This window comes from Labrus mixtus, chromosome 3 (assembly GCF_963584025.1).
Source record: "Labrus mixtus chromosome 3, fLabMix1.1, whole genome shotgun sequence".
In the NCBI taxonomy this organism is placed as follows: Eukaryota; Metazoa; Chordata; class Actinopteri; order Labriformes; family Labridae; genus Labrus; species Labrus mixtus.
The window spans coordinates 8,019,823-8,039,759 of record NC_083614.1 but is presented as its reverse complement, the minus strand read 5'-3'; the positions used below and the strand labels follow the sequence as shown (position 1 = coordinate 8,039,759).

Here is a 19,937-nt window from a genome sequence, read left to right as displayed (position 1 = left end):
GGAGCAGTCTTCCTGAAATAATCTAGATATTTTCAGGAGTGCATATGTGAAAACAGCGTCAGTTAAATCAATGCTTTTTTATTTTACATATTATTCTTACAGGTGACTCTTGGCTTATAAAGGAACGAAGGGCTGCAAATCACTGAGTTAAAAGATGACAGTTAAGAACTATCTGCTAAAGTCATGATACACAACTTCAACATTATAAAATGCTGTTTTTGATGCATGAGTTTACTTTAATACATTTTTGAATGTTATGCCCTCTCAGTCATACAGCCTAAATTGCACAAATATAGTGTTGCACCATATCAAACTCTATGCCAGCAAGTTAATCATAGTAGAGGAAGGTAAGACATTTCCAGGTAAAGACACTTAACATCTGTACTTGTGCAGCAATCCATGTTCCTGTCTTACATGATGTGTGTAGAAAGCTGACCAGTCAGTCAGTCAGGTAACACGTAGATGAGACCCTACAACAAATACAAACAACAAGAGCAAATGCAAATGAAATATTAAAGCTAGGAGCAAAACTGAACAAATACAAGAAGTGCAAGGCCATGTCTGCGAGGCAGTTGAACTCCGTGTTGGATTGTGTTTTTGGGAGCCAGCAGGTCCAGACAGGCTTGATGGAGAAGGAGAGGGAGGGAGGGAGACAGTTACACACTAACCCTGTTGTTTTGCTCCGTCTCCTCTCCTGTTGAAACACAAGGCAGAGATGGCCTTAGGCCTTACATTTTTTTCTAAGTTTATGTTGATGGTTTATCTTCTTGAAGCTTAAATGGTATTTTAGCTCAGTGAAGTCCTGGAGCAATGGGGTGACAGTTCAGACAAAGGAGATGATGAACATGCTCACTTTGCCTTTCCACGTCGTGCGTCTTTCTGAATCGTCTGAGTGATGAAAGGTCTGCTGAGCTTCAGTGAATCCTTCTTGTTCTGGCTCATGTCTGTGACTGAAGAGCCAAAAGCTGCCTAACCCCATTTTTGAAAAGCCTGTCCACCTCTTTCCATGGATCAGCCAGGCATGGTGCCCTGTGAGTGAGGTGACATTTAGGTCTTTGAATGTGAAGCCTCTGTCTGTGTGTCTCTTGCTCTTTTTTTTTGTCAATAAATACCCGTGGTTTGTCTCTGACAGGCACCTTTGGCCGCATCTTCCACGGCATACTGCTGGATGAAAAGGACCCCAGTAAAGAAAAGCAGGTCTTTGTGAAGACCGTGAAAGGTATGTGCTTAATTCATAGACTGCAAATAAAATTTGAGGTAGCCAATGTGACATTAAATATTGTTTTGTGGTCCACCATTATAATGCCTTTAGTTTACATTTTTTTTTGCCATATTTGACCAAATCAGGAGCTCAGGGTTAGCAAACACTAAATTATCGGTGTACGATAACGCTACTTCAATTGGTAACATCACATGATAATAAACACCTGGAGTGGTTGCTGCTGCTCAGCATTTCTTCCATATTTTGTCTGGTAATAGTGCTGCAAAATATCCCCTTATGGCTCAAAATGAAAATTCAATTCAGAGCACCATCTCACGACGTCTATAAATCCATGGAGCGGTTTTCTTGAACAGTAAAGAAGGCCAACAAAGACCAACAAAGAATATGGATCCATGAAGGTGTTATTTTTGTAAACCCGTTCTTGAGCCAATGAAAGCAATTAAAATATGTGGCATCATCAGGATTCATCACAAAGTCAATAGGCAGAGCAGGAACTTGTGGCACTTGTGGCACTACTATGCAAACGTTTAACCCAGCAGTGACATACTTTTTTGGTGAACGCCTGAAGGAGAATATTTGTAATCGTACTGAAAGGCTGTTTTAATATTAGAGCCATGACTTCCAATTTGATTGTCTTCTAATGCAGCCAAACAATGAACAAGAAGTTGATGAGGTCAATGAGGTGGCAGGTAATCAATCACAATAGAGGCATGTCCTAAAGTATACTCTGCTTCCTCATCTATTGGATTTAAAAGGGGACCATTCTTAACAATAAAAGCGCTATGAGGTATTTATAAACAGAGTAATTGAGTGCTTAAACTTAATAGGAAAATGTAAACTGAGAAGAAGACTGGATTTTAAATATTATATTTGTTAAATCAGCCTTCTTAAAACCAGAGAAATCTTCCTGCTCATGGTTAGAACAATTTTAGGTTTAAAATGCAAACGGTTGGCTTCAGTTTTCAGAGGGCTGAGTTTTATACACTTAGTGCTTCATATTTGTTACAACACAGAGCTGAATGCACAGTTGTCAAAAAAAACATGAATGCATTGTTAGTACAGGTGTCTTGAAAGTATTTCCATTTCTCATATTTATGTGCAACTCGCTGTGGGAAGAAGCGTACACTGTAATCCTCAATGAACGTCACTGGACCAAAACATGGTTGTATAACGCTAATGACACAAGACGGATGACTGAGGTCGTTGGCCTGAAACATAGCGAACACTTCAGTCGTCAGGTTGTAGTATTTGATTTATTCTTTTCTCTTTTGTAAGCCCCCGAGATTGTTAACCAAACACTGTCTATAAGATATAGAAGGTGCTTTTCTAACGGCCTCAGTCGATGGATATAGATGGTTTAAATTGAGTGATCATTCACACAGGTTTGACAGTTGATAAATAATATGTCTTACTCATGCCAGTGAAAGAACTCCTGTATTTGGGACCGTCAGCTTCTTTGTAAGCTGCGTGTGTCAGCTTTGTCTGCCTGTTGCCTTCTGACCTCTCGTCCTCTCTCTGGTGTTTACTCAGGGAGGGGTGGATACCAGACTGTGAACAATATGCTCATGCCAGTCTTGGCTTTGTTAGAGTTTTTACTTCCTTCTCATTTGCCTTTTGGGGAAGGGAACAATGCTGCTTTCCATAAGAACCAGACGTTGGCAAAGCTGCACACACAGATTAAAAAACACTGAGCTTGGCACTAGTCAGTTTTCCTCTTAAGTTTCCAACTACCAATGACTGTTGGCAGAGAAATCTTTGCAAGGGAAACGCATTAAAAAGTCAAACATTACCTGGTGTCTGGGAGGGCAGAAATGTACCCTTACCTTTGCAGTTGTTTCACTGCACACGTCCCCCTTGTTTGTTCCAGGTGACTCAACTTTCTTACTTGATTTTTTGTATCTTTTAAAACTGTTTAGATCATGCGTCTGAGGTGCAGGTGACCATGATGTTGACTGAAAGCTGCAAGCTTCGTGGACTTCATCATAGGTGAGTGGAAGCAAACACAGGTCACCGCTTCTTTTTAAGACATCTATTTGGTGTTATTTGCTCCCATTCGATAAAACTACACTACATCGTCACCTGCCCGAATATTAAACACAGCTCTTTATCTATACAACAATATAGGTCTATGTTGTTTTCTTTATTACTCTGATGTGCAATTTTGCAACAGTAACAGTGCAAACATGATATTTAAAATAATGCACATACTTAAATTGCACTCTAGTTTGTTTTGTTGCAGCTTTTGTCCTACATCTGTGAAACAGTTGGTTTCAGTATTGACTCTGTGTGCAGTATGTTGAAGTTAGTGTGAGAAAAAAGGTGCAAAAGTTCAGTAGATAATTTATGGAAAATTGGACTTCCAGTGTAATCTCTCTGCATAGAAAGTTGTCGTCATAGTCGCCCACATCTTCCGCTTTCTTCTTTTTGAAGTCAGCAATTTGAAAAGAAATGTTTTCACTTCCTCTTTTGCCGTTTGGAAATGGTCTTGAGGTGAATCCTATATGCATGTAGATTCATCAACTTTCAACACAATGTACATTAACTGTATAGATGTTGTGTAACACACTGTTCCTGTTCCCGCAGAAACCTGTTGCCTATAAGTCATGTGTGCACAGAAGAGGGGGAGAAGCCCATGGTGCTTTTGCCCTTCATGGCTTGGGGGAATCTCAAGCTGTTCCTGCGACAGTGCAAGCTAGCTGAGGCTAACAACCCACAGGTGAGGCTTCAACTTGGCAGCTAGACACAGGAGTCACTTATTAAACCATTAAGATAAAAGCCTCAGTGCAAGCTATGTGTGGAATTGTATTGAGACATTTAGTAGGTTATTAAAATAAATCCCCCAAATTGGAAGAGAAGTCAGATTCCATCTGAGCCTGAAAGAACGTTTTGTGTGTTTGCAGCAATCAACACCACAAAACACCTACCAGTAACTCCTGTTTACACTTTTAGTACAAAGACTGTTGATATAGTCTTGAAGCCGATGCTCAAGGCAGAGATTCGCTATGTAAAGACAATCAGCCTTTTGTACAGGTTAACCTCAGGGAGTCTTTGATGCGCTTGGCAGAGCCACATCACAGATCCAACCAATCAATCAAGCCCAAAATACAGATGTAGCAAACACAAGACGAAGCTTGCAGCCTGTCCACATGAATCAAACCTGCTTTGTAAAGTTTCAGGTTTACGCATCAGCACCTACGTTCACAGCAATCTCATTATGTAGTCTGGCAGTTGGACAAGACAAGGACTTAGTCATTAAATTGTGCTGGTGCAATAAACATTGGGCTATAAATCATAAATGCATCAGTACGGGGAAGATTGCACTCTGAGGAAAGCACAATACTGCAGTGTTGAATTTATTATGAAAGTGAACATCTGGTTTTGAATGTAGAACAAACAGGGTTTGGACTTGACCTTTTCCACAGTTGTCATAATTCCACTGAGAACCACCTGTTAAAGTAAGCGAGCATGATGGAAACAGAGAACCTGACGGAGCTGTCGTCCACCTGATACACCCATTGGCCCTCACTTATCAAACGTACGTACGGCAGAAAAATGGGTGTACGGTCATTTCCACGCAAAGTTCGGCACCTATCAATTTGGACGTGAGCAGAGGGTACGCTCAAATCCCACGCCAGGTCTCAGTTCGTGTATGCACGTTTTCAACTCAGTGTGGACTTGCGCTGCAGCGAATCTGTCTGTGTCGGAGAATCATTAGATCATACTATAACAGTGCTTGTTAAGACGGATAGATAGAGGTTCACAGATTTACTGTTAGATAAGATATCTCAAATGTATTTTATATTACGCTTCACCTCAAACTATCTCTGTAGGCTACTTTGCTTTTTAAATAATGTTGAGCATCGCGAGCTGTCAGGTGATTTATTAAGTTGTGTGTTTTATTTGATTAATTTTTGTTTGTTTAATCGATTTACTTTAAAGATTAAAGATTAGAGAGGCCGCAACACTAGGCTACAATGTAGCGATCGTATGGTCTGACCAAACTAAAAGTATTTTTTAAAATTATATTATAGCCTATATTATGTACGTTACATATCACGGATGTTATATATTTTTTATATTTAAAAACAACGCTGTTGAGATTTCCATGTGGACGCATTTCTTCTGAAGCTCTTTAATCCTACATTTCAGACTGCCAGACAACATAATGTTATTCCTCTTTACTTCTCTCTGTTATGGTGTCACTCAGGTGGCCATGGCCATTGTGTATCAGTAGCAGAGGTGTTTACTGTAAAAATGTACTCATCTGTGTTCATTGATTGCCAAGGCTTGCTTTTCCTGGGTACTGGGATCGATTACTTTAGGATCTATCACACTGTCCACTGTCACGTACGATTGAACAACCCTAAATTTTCCCATTTGTGTCCGAGCCAGGGCCTGTTCTGCTTATGAGTTCAGAGGGAAAATACACGTTTACATTTGATGCAGTAAGAAGAAAAAGCTGTCTTTTTAGCAACACAGAATGTTTGTGTACACTACTGGAGCTGTGTCACTTTGTTACCAGTCAGGGGTCTTTTCTTTGCTCAGTGTGCAGGCTTTTCTCAGACACACCTGCTGTCTGAACCATTGTCTTCAAGTCCTTCAGGGGCTCCGAGCACAAAACAAACAACTGTGTTTAAAGACACACTCTCGCTCCAACCTTCTAAGAAAGGGAAGCATGCCATACAAGTTAATTCTTCTTCTACAAGTTTGATTCAAGTTTCTCTGTAAGATTTATACTGTAATTCAATTCAAAAAACTTTATTTGTCCCCGGGGGGCAATTCAAAGGCACACAGCAGTAAATTAACAACAGTGCAAGTAGACGAAACATTTTAACCTAAATATAAAGTGTCAATTTAAATACAACTTAAAGCTCAAACTTAACTTAAAAATACAAAATATAAAAGAGTAGATATAAGTGGACAGTGATCGGACTGACAGATGTAACCAGAACTATGTGCAGTAAACGAGAAATAAATATATATATATATATACAGAGCTATGTGCAAGTAGGCAAATACTAAATGATAAGTTATAAGGTGCATGGTGAATAATGGAACAACATAACTAATATATACAATATAACTGTAAAGGTAAAAATGAGATAAATAAAGTGACTGTAGTGCACTGACGGATAAATGTAATTTACATTTCATGCTGTTTGTTGGGATGTTTGTCTAAGACTGAATTCCAGATTCAGAGAGGAAACCACTTGGACTCTACAGAAAATATGTTTTGTGTTTTTGTGCTCAGTAGTAATCTGGATCACTCTGCCTGGACAGCAACTAACATTTACAACCTAAAACCATATTACAGGTTAAATTTCATCCAAAAATGAATATGCTATACATGTGTAAAATATCAACTTTCCCACCATTAACCCAACATTAAACTTTGTCCACTATGCTTTTGCATAATATAACATACACAAGACAAGATAGGTGGGTAGGTTTCTGCGATTTCCCAATGTGTTGTCCCCAACTGGTGGGGGTGTACGCGGGAATTTTCTCAACTAATATTTTCGATTATTACTACAAAAGGTAAATTCAGCTCAACAGTCTACTGCCATATTGGCTCTTTGTAGCTGTTGTAGGCACTATGGTGCTATAAGCCAAATATTAATGCCAGCATGTAAACATGCTCCTAATGACCAAGTTGAGGATCTGTACTGCTTACCATGTTTACAATCACACTCTGAAGTAACTTACGTTGTGTGTGCTTAACTATCTAACTGTGTGCTCATAAAATCTAACTATATTAAGATGCTACAGGATAAAAGAGGAAACTAAAATTAAAATGCTTCATCTTTTAAAAATAAGAAAATAAGTTTGTCTGTTCCCAATTCTATGCAACATTTCATGTGAAACCACAAATGTCTGCACAGTGTTGCCAACATCTCAACCTTTCTTGCTCAATGGATGTTTGTACTAAAGTCATCGCAATACACCAATTGGTTAGTGATGTTTCACAAAAAGGCCTGAACATCCAAACAGAGAACCAAAAGACTGACATTACCAAACCCGGAGTGTTCCCATCATTATTAATGTTATGATGATTATATAACCAGCTTCTTCTGGAAAGCGGCACCAAACAAGTGTTATTTTCCAGTTGACTTGCCTTTCACCTTCATGTAAAGACTGAAATAGTCTCTGTGAATGTAACTCCCATATTTGACCCATAGTTGACTTTGTCCCAGCTCAAAGGAAATAAGAACAATTTGACACAGAAGGCCAATTTCACCTCAATAAAGTCACGTCAGCTTTGCTTTCTGTCCCCGCTCCCTCCCTTTTTCCATTTTTGTGTTTTTCCTTTGTCAGGTCCTCAAGTGCACATTGTCTTACTTTCTCTCTCCCTCATTTCCTCTCAGGCGATTTCTCAACAGGACTTGGTTTACATGGCCATACAGATTGCATGTGGAATGAGCTACCTGGCTCGCAGAGAGGTCATCCACAAAGACCTCGCTGCCAGGAACTGTGTGTAAGTGTCCCTGACCCGGCTCAAAGCTAACGTCATTCATCCTCAGTTCTTCCGTGTTGCCTTCAGGTGATTTTGTTTGGTATTTAATTACTCTAAGATAAAGACGCCAACTGCTCTCTGTTGTCCTCCCTCCCCGTCTTCTCTTTGACAGCATTGACGACAACATGCAAGTAAAGATCACTGACAACGCCCTTGCCCGGGACCTATTTCCTATGGATTACCACTGTCTGGGGGATAATGAGAATCGACCCGTCCGCTGGATGGCTCTTGAAAGCTTGCTCAACAACGACTTCTCGAGTGCCAGTGACGTGGTAAGAACATCGACTGCGTACAAAACTGAATTTTGCAACTGTGACTTCACCCAGTTCAGCATTTTTGTCGTCGCCATGTTGGTTTTTAGAAATCGGAAGTGACCGAATTCCTCCAGAGGTTGGAACTGGAGAGGAATGAGGGTTTAGCAGAAGCTAATTTATCAGAGATATACTGTAAATACCAAAGGCTAAGTGATGTTGCTGGCTAACTAGATAACAACTAGTCACACAGAATCAGATTCTATTTGTGGTGGTAGCTGACCAAAGTTATTTGAATGAAAAAAGCAAAGAGACTCTTGCCCTTAGAAAACTCACTGTTTGCTCACATCTTGGTAGGAATGTCGATGGCTGATATAAAACTAACAAACAGGTTTCCTGAACTTATCTTCTCATGCCTATAGTCAGGTGTTATTGCACAAGGCATCGACAACAATAGTCTTCACCATGCAAGGTCCTTCCAGCCTTTCAGTAATTTAATGCAAGAATTTCACAATAAAAAAAATGCTTACACTACGTTTGTCAGTACAGTTAACTGCACAATGATACATTTTATTATATTTAAGCTTGACAGACAATGTGTGTATACAAGGCATCCATTTTTGCATTATTATATTTAATTCGATATATTCTGTATTTTTATGAAAACAACTTCAAAAGGCACCAAACCTGCAGAAATGTCTGCATCAGTTCCATGCGTAAGGTTTGATTTAGTACGCACAATTGTACTGAATAAAAAAAAAACTTTGCAAAGCTTTCTTAAATAGAAACCATCAGCATTTTCCGACCAAGTAAACACGTTTATTTCTTCAGCAAAGTAGGAAATCTTAACACCGGGTCTGTGGGGAGGGACTCAGTTTTGTAACCAGCACTAAGTCGCCATTTGAGGAACTGCAGCTTTTGGCAACGGCTCTTTGGTTTAATTTGCCGCTGAGGTCTTCACCCCTGTGGGGTCTGCACAGCCACATGTGGTTTTTCAATGTTTTGCAGTTGATCAACGCAAACCTTAAATTAGCCTTTCCTTGTAACTAATGGTTTCCTAAAAAAAAGGGATATAATACAGAATAGGTGATGAAGGAAATGACCCTTATTGTGTCTGAACCATTTTTATCCACTTTGTCATGGTGTCAGAAGGAAAGGAGGTACAGCGTTTAGCACCATGTGTTCGTCTCCAGCTCTTCCCTCTTTCCTGTCCCAGGATAGCAGAGCAGGCGCGGCAGACAGTCGGGAGGCTCAACAGCCCCTTAGAGACACCAGCCAGACTCTCCCCACCCCTCCACATTCTTCTCACGCTGTTTCATGGCAGTCAGTGCCCTCGCTGCACTTACAGTAAAACAGAGGGCTGGCATTACCAGCTCACTTCACTTTAGGGGAAGTCCAGACAATTACCTTGAACTGTGTGGCATCATGACAGCATCACACATGCCAGTGTTACGCACTTCAATGATTCACACATTTTTGGAAGTTAATAAACACGTGATGCCCGTAGATATTGAATGAGAGGATGAGGATGAGGACCTTTTCTGGTGTGATGTGGGGGCTTTGTCTTCAGGAAAGCCCTTCCATCACCATGTCCTGTGTCCACAAACACAGATAACATAAACTTAACGGTTCCACAAATCTAAGAGCTATAAAATATTTGTAGTGGCTCCAAGAAATAAGATCCAGTTTAGAATGAATATCAGTGTCAGCAGTGTACCTTTTAATGCAGATGAAACTATTAAAACATATTTTCAGTTTGCTCATCAATAAAAGACCTCAGAAACTTATAAAGTAACAGGTTTGTGTTTTCATTTAGAAAATATTTGATGACAAATTTGCCTGATTCTTCTTTATTTATGCTCATATTTATTAGAGCATTGCAAATGTCAAACAGACAGTCTTACTGGTTGTTTGACTTGCATGTGATTTTAGCTTACGTTGTTCAGGTTTTAGGGATGTGATGCATTTGAAAGAAATTACTGCAGTAAGGAAAGAACTAGGGCCCGACCGATATGGGATTTTTGGGGCCGATACCGATATCGATAGTGGGGAGAAAGCAAATCCGATACATCAGCGGATATCTTTCTTTGATCTATGAAATCTGTAGAGACAGAGCGATATACATTTACATATTTATTGCATTGAACCCTCAAATGCAGTTATCAAACACTTGTGGAAAAGATATATAGCTTAAACAAGATGGTCACTCAAATGGAAACTAACTGCACATGGACGTGCATTAATGCTTGACACTCTGGAGAGTGATGATGCTCGTTGTGATCCATACAGCACACTCTGCTGGGGAAAGAGAACTGCTAGTTTAATAAAATGAAACTCAAATGAAATGCTGTTTGACTGGTGAATAAATCATGCGATATTGGCGCATACATGCGATAAATTATTACATATTATCCGTGCAGAAACCTTTTTTTTCTGCAGGGATAATATGTTCAACTGTGTTTGTATGTCACAATCAGGTCAGCAGGAGCGGCCCAGCTTTATTTCAGATAAGAAGGAGAATGATTTGCGAGGTCAACATCTACAGTGACCTTAGTTATTAATCAGAGTATCACTTGAACACACAAATAAGGAAATGTTTCTTTTCCCCATTTCCTCCTCTGGGTTCAGACTGAAGGGTCAGCGCTACAACACACTCAGGGTGGACCCTCGCTGACATGGGAGCTTGAACCCTCTCAGAAACATGACGCCCCCCGCGACTGTTTACTCGCTCTCTCAACAAAAACTTGCAGCAATGATTCATATTCAGTTTAAATTTATCAACATAATTTCCTTGCATTGTTCCCGTGGAACATTTTGTATTTTAATGCAAGAGGGCACTACTGGCTTTCCCCGGCCCGGGCATAGAAATGGTTGTCGTGTTTATTCAGTTCGATGAAAACACATAAAGACAACAGGTTGTGTTTAAAATGTTCTGAAATGTTGTAAATAAATGCTCAGTGCTGCCTTCAGTGTTGATCACATGTTGTGTTTATTTACAGTGGGCCTTTGGAGTGACGCTGTGGGAGCTGATGACTCTGGGTCAGACCCCCTACGTCGACATCGACCCCTTTGAGATGTCAGCCTACCTGAAGGATGGGTACCGAATAGCACAGCCAATCAACTGTCCAGATGAACTGTACGTCCTTTAACGAGCACACAGACACACTAACACCGACTACATGTCATATTCTGATTGTAATAAAAGCTGATCTGTGAGAATACAGGGATTTCAAATGGACTAAATAATCAGTACAAAGATGTCACCTAATGCTCTGGGAAGTCTAACAAAAACCAGCAACTAAAAAGATTAAGAAATGTTAAGATGTTAGAAAAGGATTCAAGACTCAAGGATTATTAAAGGTTGAAAAACAGCAACCAATTCACCAGCGTTAGCACCATGAAAACAAATGCAAAATATGTTTATTTCACAATTCTTTATTCAGAGGATGGTTGGGGGGGGGGGGGGGAGTCTGAATGTAGCCAGTGTCTAGTTCTGGTTTTCTTACAAGCAGATATCTGGATGCCACATAAATTAACTTTAAGTGCTAAGCAATGCACCTTTCCCAAAAACAGAAGTACATTACTGTATTTCACATTTCTAGAGTAACAAATAACTTCTAAATTGTCATCTGAGTTAAAGTCTGTGGAGACTAGACTGGTCTCAAAGCTCTAGAGGCGTCTCTCTTTGTCAAATGTTCGACTAAGTATCAGTTACTTTTGTACCACTTGTTTGCTTTACATGATAATAAAAATAATTGACGAGGTTACCAGCTGGCCTTCACAGCTGCAGACAGCTGGCAAGTACAGACTTGATCAAACTGCTGCTTAGGACATGTTTGTTCTTTTGCTCTTTTCCTTGTCCTGTCGTAAGCAAAGAAAGACAGTACGTAGGTTACAGACATATGCAGGGAAGTGTACGTTTTAAGTTCACCATCTGACAACAAATAAAGGGCACTGTTGACGACACACTGGTTGTGCAATGTGGGAGTACTAACTGTTCATTCGTTAGCAGCATTTGTTGACGTGAAGCTGGTTGACATCATGAAACTGTGGAGGAGAAAAAGGAGAGGCTTTCTCACCACAGCTTTGTTATTCACAGGCCATTTCTCGATATCTAGTTTGCAACGGGGCTGTCACCTTGACATGAAGAGATAAAAATAACAACAGGGTTTTCCTGCTCAGAGAAGAGGGGTGTTCTGTGAAGCATGAGGGACCTCGCCTGCCAAAATCTAAAACACCAATAAGAGAATGAGAATGATGACAATGGCCATTAACTCTCTTTATCACTAAGGATTTCTGCAACTGGCAGTGCACACAGTCCAATAAAATGTCATGTTTGGTGCATCATTTGACACATAGATCATAAGTGCTGTGAGTTATACTTGAAGCAAAAAGGGAATAAAATAAGGAGGAAGACTGGAAGACACACACTGCACAAATCCAATTCCCCTCGCCACCCACCACCCAGCTCCACTGTTCACTTGAGCTGTGGAGTCTTGTCAATAAAACCTGCACTAAATAAGGTTATTTAATAAACAGTATGACACTTTTTCTTTGTATGGGTTGATTAAGAAGTGCCGTCGCATGCGGGGGTCTGCGCAGCAAGGTATTTGCAAAACATGCTCGGATAGCTTGCTGCATGCTCCAGGCTGCCGATGCCGCTTCTTAAACGACTTCTATACCCTCATTATGTCAAAATCATCCAAACAAAGAAAGCAGTTTGTAAAACAGACCTTACTGAGTGCAGGTTAAATTGACCAGACTCCTGAATTCAAGACGAGTGAGCAGTAGAGCTGGGCGGTGCATAGTTTGGAGAATTGGATTTGTGCAGTGTCTACTCTGCACCAGTCGATTTTCTGCATCATCTACTGAATCCATGTGGGCTCCTTTTGCAAAAACCTTAAGCTTTGCGTTCTGACCTTGCTGCTTTAACTGCTCAGCTTCATTTATTGATCATTCAACAAATCTTGAATTCAGAATAATTGAAATTAGTCAGTGATCACAGGTTTGTCCATTCATCAGGTGGTGTTAATATGCCTGCTTGAAATGCATCACTGAGGTTGTTGTCCTGATAGAATGTGGGACCTCTTTCCAGATTTTAGTATATGTGTGAAAAAACGACCTCTGACCTCTTACCAGAGCTGTTTCTGTTAACCGGTACTGGGAATATTGCTTTGGAGAGTGATCTAGTGATGCTTTCCTGACTTGTGTTGGATCTTAGAACTAGAGCACTAAGGGATGGAGACGACATGTTGGTATGCATCTGATGATAAAACTTAATGGCTTGAATGTTTGTGTAATTCTGAAAAGTTTGAGGCTACGTCGTCATGATGCACTGATGCCACATCCTCTCTAAACCACTTTTATGTCTTGTTTTTCTTACCTGAATCCTCTGAATACCACCGGGTGCTATTGTTAAATATGCCCAAACAACTGGAGGAAGAAGTACCTGAAATGTGTGAAAGTAACTGAACAAATGTTTTCCTTCTAAATTCAATAGGTGGTGAGGGGGCGCCTTCCTTTTCCAAAATATTAGAGGTTGCTTAATAAAACATGTAAGGGCATGAACTGATTATATCTCCCTCATGTATATCAGTGCTGTACAGGCAGCTCCTGTTTCAGGACAATACAACACTGTAGTTGTACGTTCAACATGTAAGTGCAATGCCTGGAGTTTGACACCAGCATTTTTTTTTTTTTTTTTTAAAAGATCTTCTCATCTTTCTACCTCTGCATCCTGTCTGTACCCAGAAACCCGTACCAATCTTTGGCCTTGATTTGATCCGTTATTCTTGCTTCTGTGTTGCAGGTTTGCAGTGATGGCTTGTTGCTGGGCCCTGGACCCCGAGGAGAGGCCAAAGTTTCAGCAGCTTGTTCAGTGTCTCACAGAGTTTCATGCAGCGTTGGGCGCTTACGTCTGAAATCAAGAACAGCAACACTTCTAGCTGGTGGACACTATTCATAAGGAATACATGTATGAAAATGTGCCTTATCCGATGAAAGAGCTGAGACTTAAACTGATGATTTCATTTTGTACAGTACTTTTTGAGTTTTGATATAGTTGAATTACCTTTTTACAGCATAGCAATGTAAAAGGACTCCTTGTTGAATATTGTTTCATATGCTTCGAAAGCCAGAAACGATGTCCACATCTGTACAGCACATCAGCATTTACTGACATTTATGTGCCATTGTACACTTTTTTTAAAGGACAATGTCGGCCTCACTACCTGGTTTTACAGACAGTATTTTCTACAGTTGTGTAACTTAGTGAACAGTGTAAGTTGTAGACGTCTTTTGGACGACAGTAACCCTGCAGCAGAAAGATAAAAGGTACCAAACTTAGATTTAACGGCTTCTTAAAAGATGTAAGCAGACTTCCAAACACACTTCTTCACTCTGCTATGGAGAGCTCGAGTTTGGTACGACAAGAGACCGGATTCATTTGGATACATTCTGAAACTTTATCACTCGGTACTTTCTTTCCAAATACGATGTTACATCAGTTTTTTTTATCGTCCGTGGATTGGACTGAAGGACGCCACAGCCTGAACAGAACCAGCAACACGAAGCTTCTTGTACAAACATCCAGAGTGAATTTTGGACACTATTATTGGACTATCAACACCTTCTTCTAATGTTCATTTTTTATATCCACTCTCACACACTCCAAACTGAATGATCATTATTTTTATTTTACAAGCTCGATTGTTCTGCGTCAGAACACGGCCCTTGAAAGGATTTCTTGACTGATTTTTGTGAGCGATCAGTGAACCAATAATCACTGAACACACAAAAACTTCCTTCCAGCTCAGTCCGATCTTATTCTCACACCTTTAACATCTTTGTGATGTGTCTTTATGGTCACTGCATGTCCAATTAAGGTTGTAAAGTGCTCCCCCAATTCATATCCACAAATTAAATGGGATCTTTTAAATATAGAATGTCGTCTTTTTTTGTTTTTCTTACAGCGAGAAGGAACTCCTGTATTTTCAAACATGGACACTTTTTGTGTGTGTGCATATTCTGGGGACCAAATGACAGACGGGTAAACCAGTTTTTGAGTTGCTCTAGAAGATTGCTTCACTTGACAACCATAAGACTGCTTGTAAAAGCTAGAACATTACCGTTGTAGGCAACAACCCTCGATCAAAGTTTTACTTTAATGAAAGTGCTTCTCATTCCCACCGACAGGTTTCACATTTTATTTCAGGTCTCAAGCAACTTTCCAAAAATGATAGAAAGACCCTATTCTGTTGTGGTTGATTGCTTTCTTTGAAGACATGAAGAAGCTTTGGCAACGCTCTCTTCAAAGCAGCCAAACTCCATTGACAAAAACAGTGATTTTAACCTTCAAGGTTATTTGAAATACTAGTCTACTGCTGCCTCTTATCAGTCTGTGTTATAGTTTGACTTTTTTGTTTTAAAATGGTTAGTTTTGATTCATTACAATATTTATGTAACCCAAAATGACTCGCAGAACTAATGGAGTCAGTGGAGTCTGGTGGCTATACGGGCAATAATTCAACAGCTGTTTCTGGTTTAATAAAGAGCATAATTACCCTTACACATCCGTCTTTCTATGTGGAGATCTACCCATAATGATGTCAGAGGCTTTGAATAACAATCTGAGCCAGTGAGTGAAAACAATTGCATTTTGTAGATAAGCCGCTATCAGGCTAATTTCCCCTCTAGGGTTACATCGCAACTCATTTTCTAGGTGTGATTGTGAGCGTGGCTGGTTGTCAGTCTGTATTTGTTAGCCCTGTGATTGGCTGGCGACCAGTCCAGGGTGTACCCCGACCTCTAGCCCAATGGCAGCTGGGATTGGCTCCAGCCCCCTGCGACCCCAAATGGGAAAAAGTGGTATAGATAATGGATGGATTACATTGCAGCAACTACAGCCCATTGTACATCTACCAGTAGAAGATATTTACTTTCTCAACCTTTTTGTACCTATAAGTCGTTTAGAAGTAAATTGAGTATTAGCTAATCCATTCATACACATTTATAAACCGCTGATGAAGCAGTGGGAGCAACTTCAGTGTCTCGCTCGCCTTCTGGTTGACAGACAACCGACTACTGCTGAACTACAGCCGCCCTGAAAAAGAAGTCCTAGTATGAAAAACAAACCTGAAAACAATAGCTTTTCTCATTGTTTTAGGTGGAAAACGTTAAACCACAATAATCTTACCAGCCACAGTTGGAGCCAAATGTTTTGCCTTAAATCTTTGTTTATGTTGAAGCCTGCAGAGCTTCAAACCGGAGGACTCGGCTGTTAGAGCAAATCATCCTCCTGTAATGGAAGAAAACGACATGAGTTCAGTCTTTGTTGAAACAATTAACACTCAAGTATCTATTACAAAATACGATCCCTGTGTACGTAATACAAGCACATTGTTATGAGCTTTTCATTTTTTTTTTGTTTCATCTGAGGATCAGTTTTGTTTTGCCTCTCTTGCTTTAGGCTGACGTTGCTGTCACATGGACGCTGCGCTTTTTCACAATGTTGTAATGGAAAGTTATGTCAAATCTAATTTGTGCAGAATCCTGAAAATCCCTTGCATCAAAATCTCTTCTCCTGATATGCATTCAATTATATTTCTGGCAGGCATTACATTTTGCTGATGCAGGAAGCTGGAGGGAAAAAAATCTCCTTCAAACATATTTGACTGTACAGAGAAAATTCAATCCTTTGTTTAAAATGAATCCAAAACGATTCACTTCAAAGGCTGATTTATTTTGTGTTGGCACAGATGTCAAAGTGAACGAGTACCACTGCAACAATTCTTCACTATGATATTATTTAACTTATTGCATAATGTTTCATGGTGTTTCAGTGTCATTCCACATTTGGTTTTTCTACTTTGCTGATGGTGCCATGCAGGTAAACCGCAGAGATCTGAAGCCATGTTGACATATTTCCACACAGCTGCAGCAGTGTAAGATGACACCTTTAAACATAAATTTTCAGGTTTCGGTTTATCAGCGTCAAGGAGCTAGTTGTTCAGCAATTTCCCCCCTAGCTGCACAATCAAAGACCATAATGCAACGCAGCGACAACACACGTTGAGTAAGTGGAAATTGTCACTTCCAGACTTTCCTGTCACAATACTGAATGGTTTGCTGAGTTATTGGTTATAAGTTTGTGAAGTAATATCTTCATGGTTTTGGGGGATTTCAGGGCTGTTCTGGGTTTTTTTCAGAATGAATGCAGATCTTTCGGTAAACTCTTTCTTGCATCAGAATCCTACATACTCATTGGTTAAGCAACACAAAGAATAAAACAAGTTTAATTTTCTCCTGTAGAGCTTCAAAGGTAAAAAGGAAAAATGCTTAACCATGCTTTTCTTTTTTTTAAATATTTTTTGGGGGCTTTTTGTGCCTTTATTTGAGCGATAGGACAGTCGGAAATCATGGAGAGAGAGAGAGTGGGGAATGACATGCGGGAAAGGAGCCACAGGTCAGATTTTAACCTGGGCCGCCTGCTTCGAAGACTACAGCCTCCATACATGGGGTGCACGCACTAACCACTGCGCCACCAGCACCCCAACCATGGTTCTCTAACACTAATATGCATCCCTAGTCGGACAGAATTTTGAGATTTTCCCTTCATGACATCACAAAGGGCAGTAGCCCCTCCCCTAGGTGGGTGACACTCCCACAGCTAAGTGTTTGTTCTGTCCTCTGAGTCTGCCTTCTCACCATAAACAACAGGGCATGGAGCAAGAAAGCCTGAGCCACCCAAGCCTTTCTACAGGGGCGTGGTCAGACACAACTCATTTACATTTAAAGCTACAGACACAGAAACAGCCTGTTCTGAGCAGGGCTGAAATAGAGGGGTTTATAGACATGATCAAATACAGGATCAGAGTGGATTTAGAACAAGAAACTTCACAGACATGTTCTGAGGAGCTCTGAGACTTATAAAAACTTGTTGAAAAGAAGTGTTCTTTGTGACATTTTAGCCTGGATTCAGCTTATTATGGTTCACCTTTGGTTCTGCCTTCTGGTTTCCTCTTGTACATTTTCTTATTTGTCTTATTTTTGTTTACTCAGAGATAGAGATTTAACTCTGAAGGAACACCTGTGGTTCTCACCTTTGATTGGTTGAATCATAATGCCATTGGACTATTCCTGGACACACACTCGTAAATGTAAATGTTGTCCTATCAAAGATCAACCCTTGTTTATTCGAGCTGGTCATAAATTGAAGGTTATTCATTCTGTGAAAACCATTTTTATTATATGACGGTTACAGTTGCGCAAGACATCAATCAGATGCACTGTTTGTTATCAGAGCTGTTATAATCATCATGCAGAAGAGTTTGGGATCTCTTTAAACAGCAGTCAGAAGAAAGACAAGTACACATTTATAGTTCATAAGTTTTATAGTTTCATAATCACTAATTTCACACGATTCATTTGCCGAGTTTTTGAAGATTCCAGCAAGACATTTCTGGCCTTGACTTAAGGTAGCATAAGTAATGTAAAATAGTCACATACCAATGTTTTTAAATGTATTCAGACATATTGAATGCTGGGGCACATATTGGTTAATGGAGCTATAGACCTCAAAGCGGGTGGCCCGGGTTCGAATCTGACTTGTGGCTTCTTCCCCAATGTCATTCCCTGTTCTCTCTCTCCCTGATTTATGACTCTATCCACTGTCCTATCTCTAAATAAAGTAATAAAAAGCCCCAAAATAAACCTTAAAAAAGACATATTGAAGGCTACAGACAAGTCAAACTGTTTCAGAACAAGAAACAGAATCTCTTTGGCTCGACCAACAAAACAAAAACATCCCTGATCATTTCATACAAGACTTCAGAAGTTTATAAGAAGCATACATGTCAGAGTTGGTGATTGAAGTTATGATTCCTTCCACCCTTACCTTCTTGACTTCTTCTGCTTTTTATATTTGTTAATGGGTTTTAGTGAATGTGACAAACTCTTTAATCGCATCTTTAGACATTAATGCTCTGTAACCATTGAGATGAACCCGACATGTAATAAGCAGTTCATTATCACACTTCTGGACTTAAGAGACCAAGCTGACAATCATTACAGTGCAACCACTGAACTCATACCCATAAATAATATTTATCTAAGAATTTCCTTTTCCTTTTGGCATATCAGTGGATAATAAAAAAATAAAATGTGACCTCTCAAAATGCAGGGTCTTTGTATTTTTCATGCAGCATCATCTTTAACTCTTTGTGCCTCTCTCTCTCTCTCTCTCTCTCTCCCTCTCTCCTTCTCTCTCTCCCTCTCTCTCTCTCTCCATATATATATATATATATATATCTTTCTATCTTTCTATTCTAACTTTACATACTACCTACCTATTCAAATGAGGATTTATTGGAATGTGAAACATTACCAAAGAAACAAAACTATCTGTCCATCTATCTAGCCTTTAAAAGTTAAAAATGTTTCACTGTATTTTAGCTTCTTTTCTCTTTCACTTTCCATTATAAGTTTTACCCTGTGTTAAACACGTATTGTTGTATCATAATAGCCCTTAAAGAGCTACATAAACTCTAAATACTCCTCTGTTGGTTATTTTCAGAGTTCATTCATTATCTGTCCTTTCTGTCACTGTGGGCCCACCACTCATTAGCTCGAGGGGAAACAGCTCAGTGTACCACATACCAAAACTAATGAAGCAAGAGGCAGTCTGAGCTGCAGCAGCAGGACACAGAGAAGCTTCAGGGAGAGGAAGGTACAACTTTTTATATCCAAAAAATAATAATTATAATGTGTCCTGCATTTTCCCCTACAGATTATTTTTATTATCATCATTCTTTTATGATATAAAACAAGAAATAAAACTCAAATCACATTAACAACACATTACAAACACATAGATTTAATGTGATGATTAACACGTTCCATCACGCTCTTACAGGTGAGTGTGACTCAGCCAATCAGCGCGGGACTCTCTGTT

At 39.8% G+C, this 19,937-nt stretch overlaps 1 protein-coding gene across 3 annotated transcripts in view; it reads left to right on the top strand.

Moving 5' to 3' along the window:
• Positions 1-14,927, top strand: part of ryk (receptor like tyrosine kinase) — a 42,114-nt gene extending 27,187 nt beyond the window's left edge. For all 3 annotated transcript variants that reach the window (XM_061030542.1, XM_061030543.1, XM_061030540.1), the window contains 7 exons: positions 1,133-1,219; positions 3,139-3,208; positions 3,806-3,938; positions 7,588-7,697; positions 7,849-8,008; positions 10,987-11,123; positions 13,797-14,927. In XM_061030542.1, the coding sequence (XP_060886525.1) occupies positions 1,133-1,219; positions 3,139-3,208; positions 3,806-3,938; positions 7,588-7,697; positions 7,849-8,008; positions 10,987-11,123; positions 13,797-13,908 (809 nt within the window). In that variant the 3' untranslated portion in view covers positions 13,909-14,927. The remainder of the gene's footprint in view (positions 1-1,132; positions 1,220-3,138; positions 3,209-3,805; positions 3,939-7,587; positions 7,698-7,848; positions 8,009-10,986; positions 11,124-13,796) is intronic.
• Positions 14,928-19,937: the final 5,010 nt, after the last annotated feature.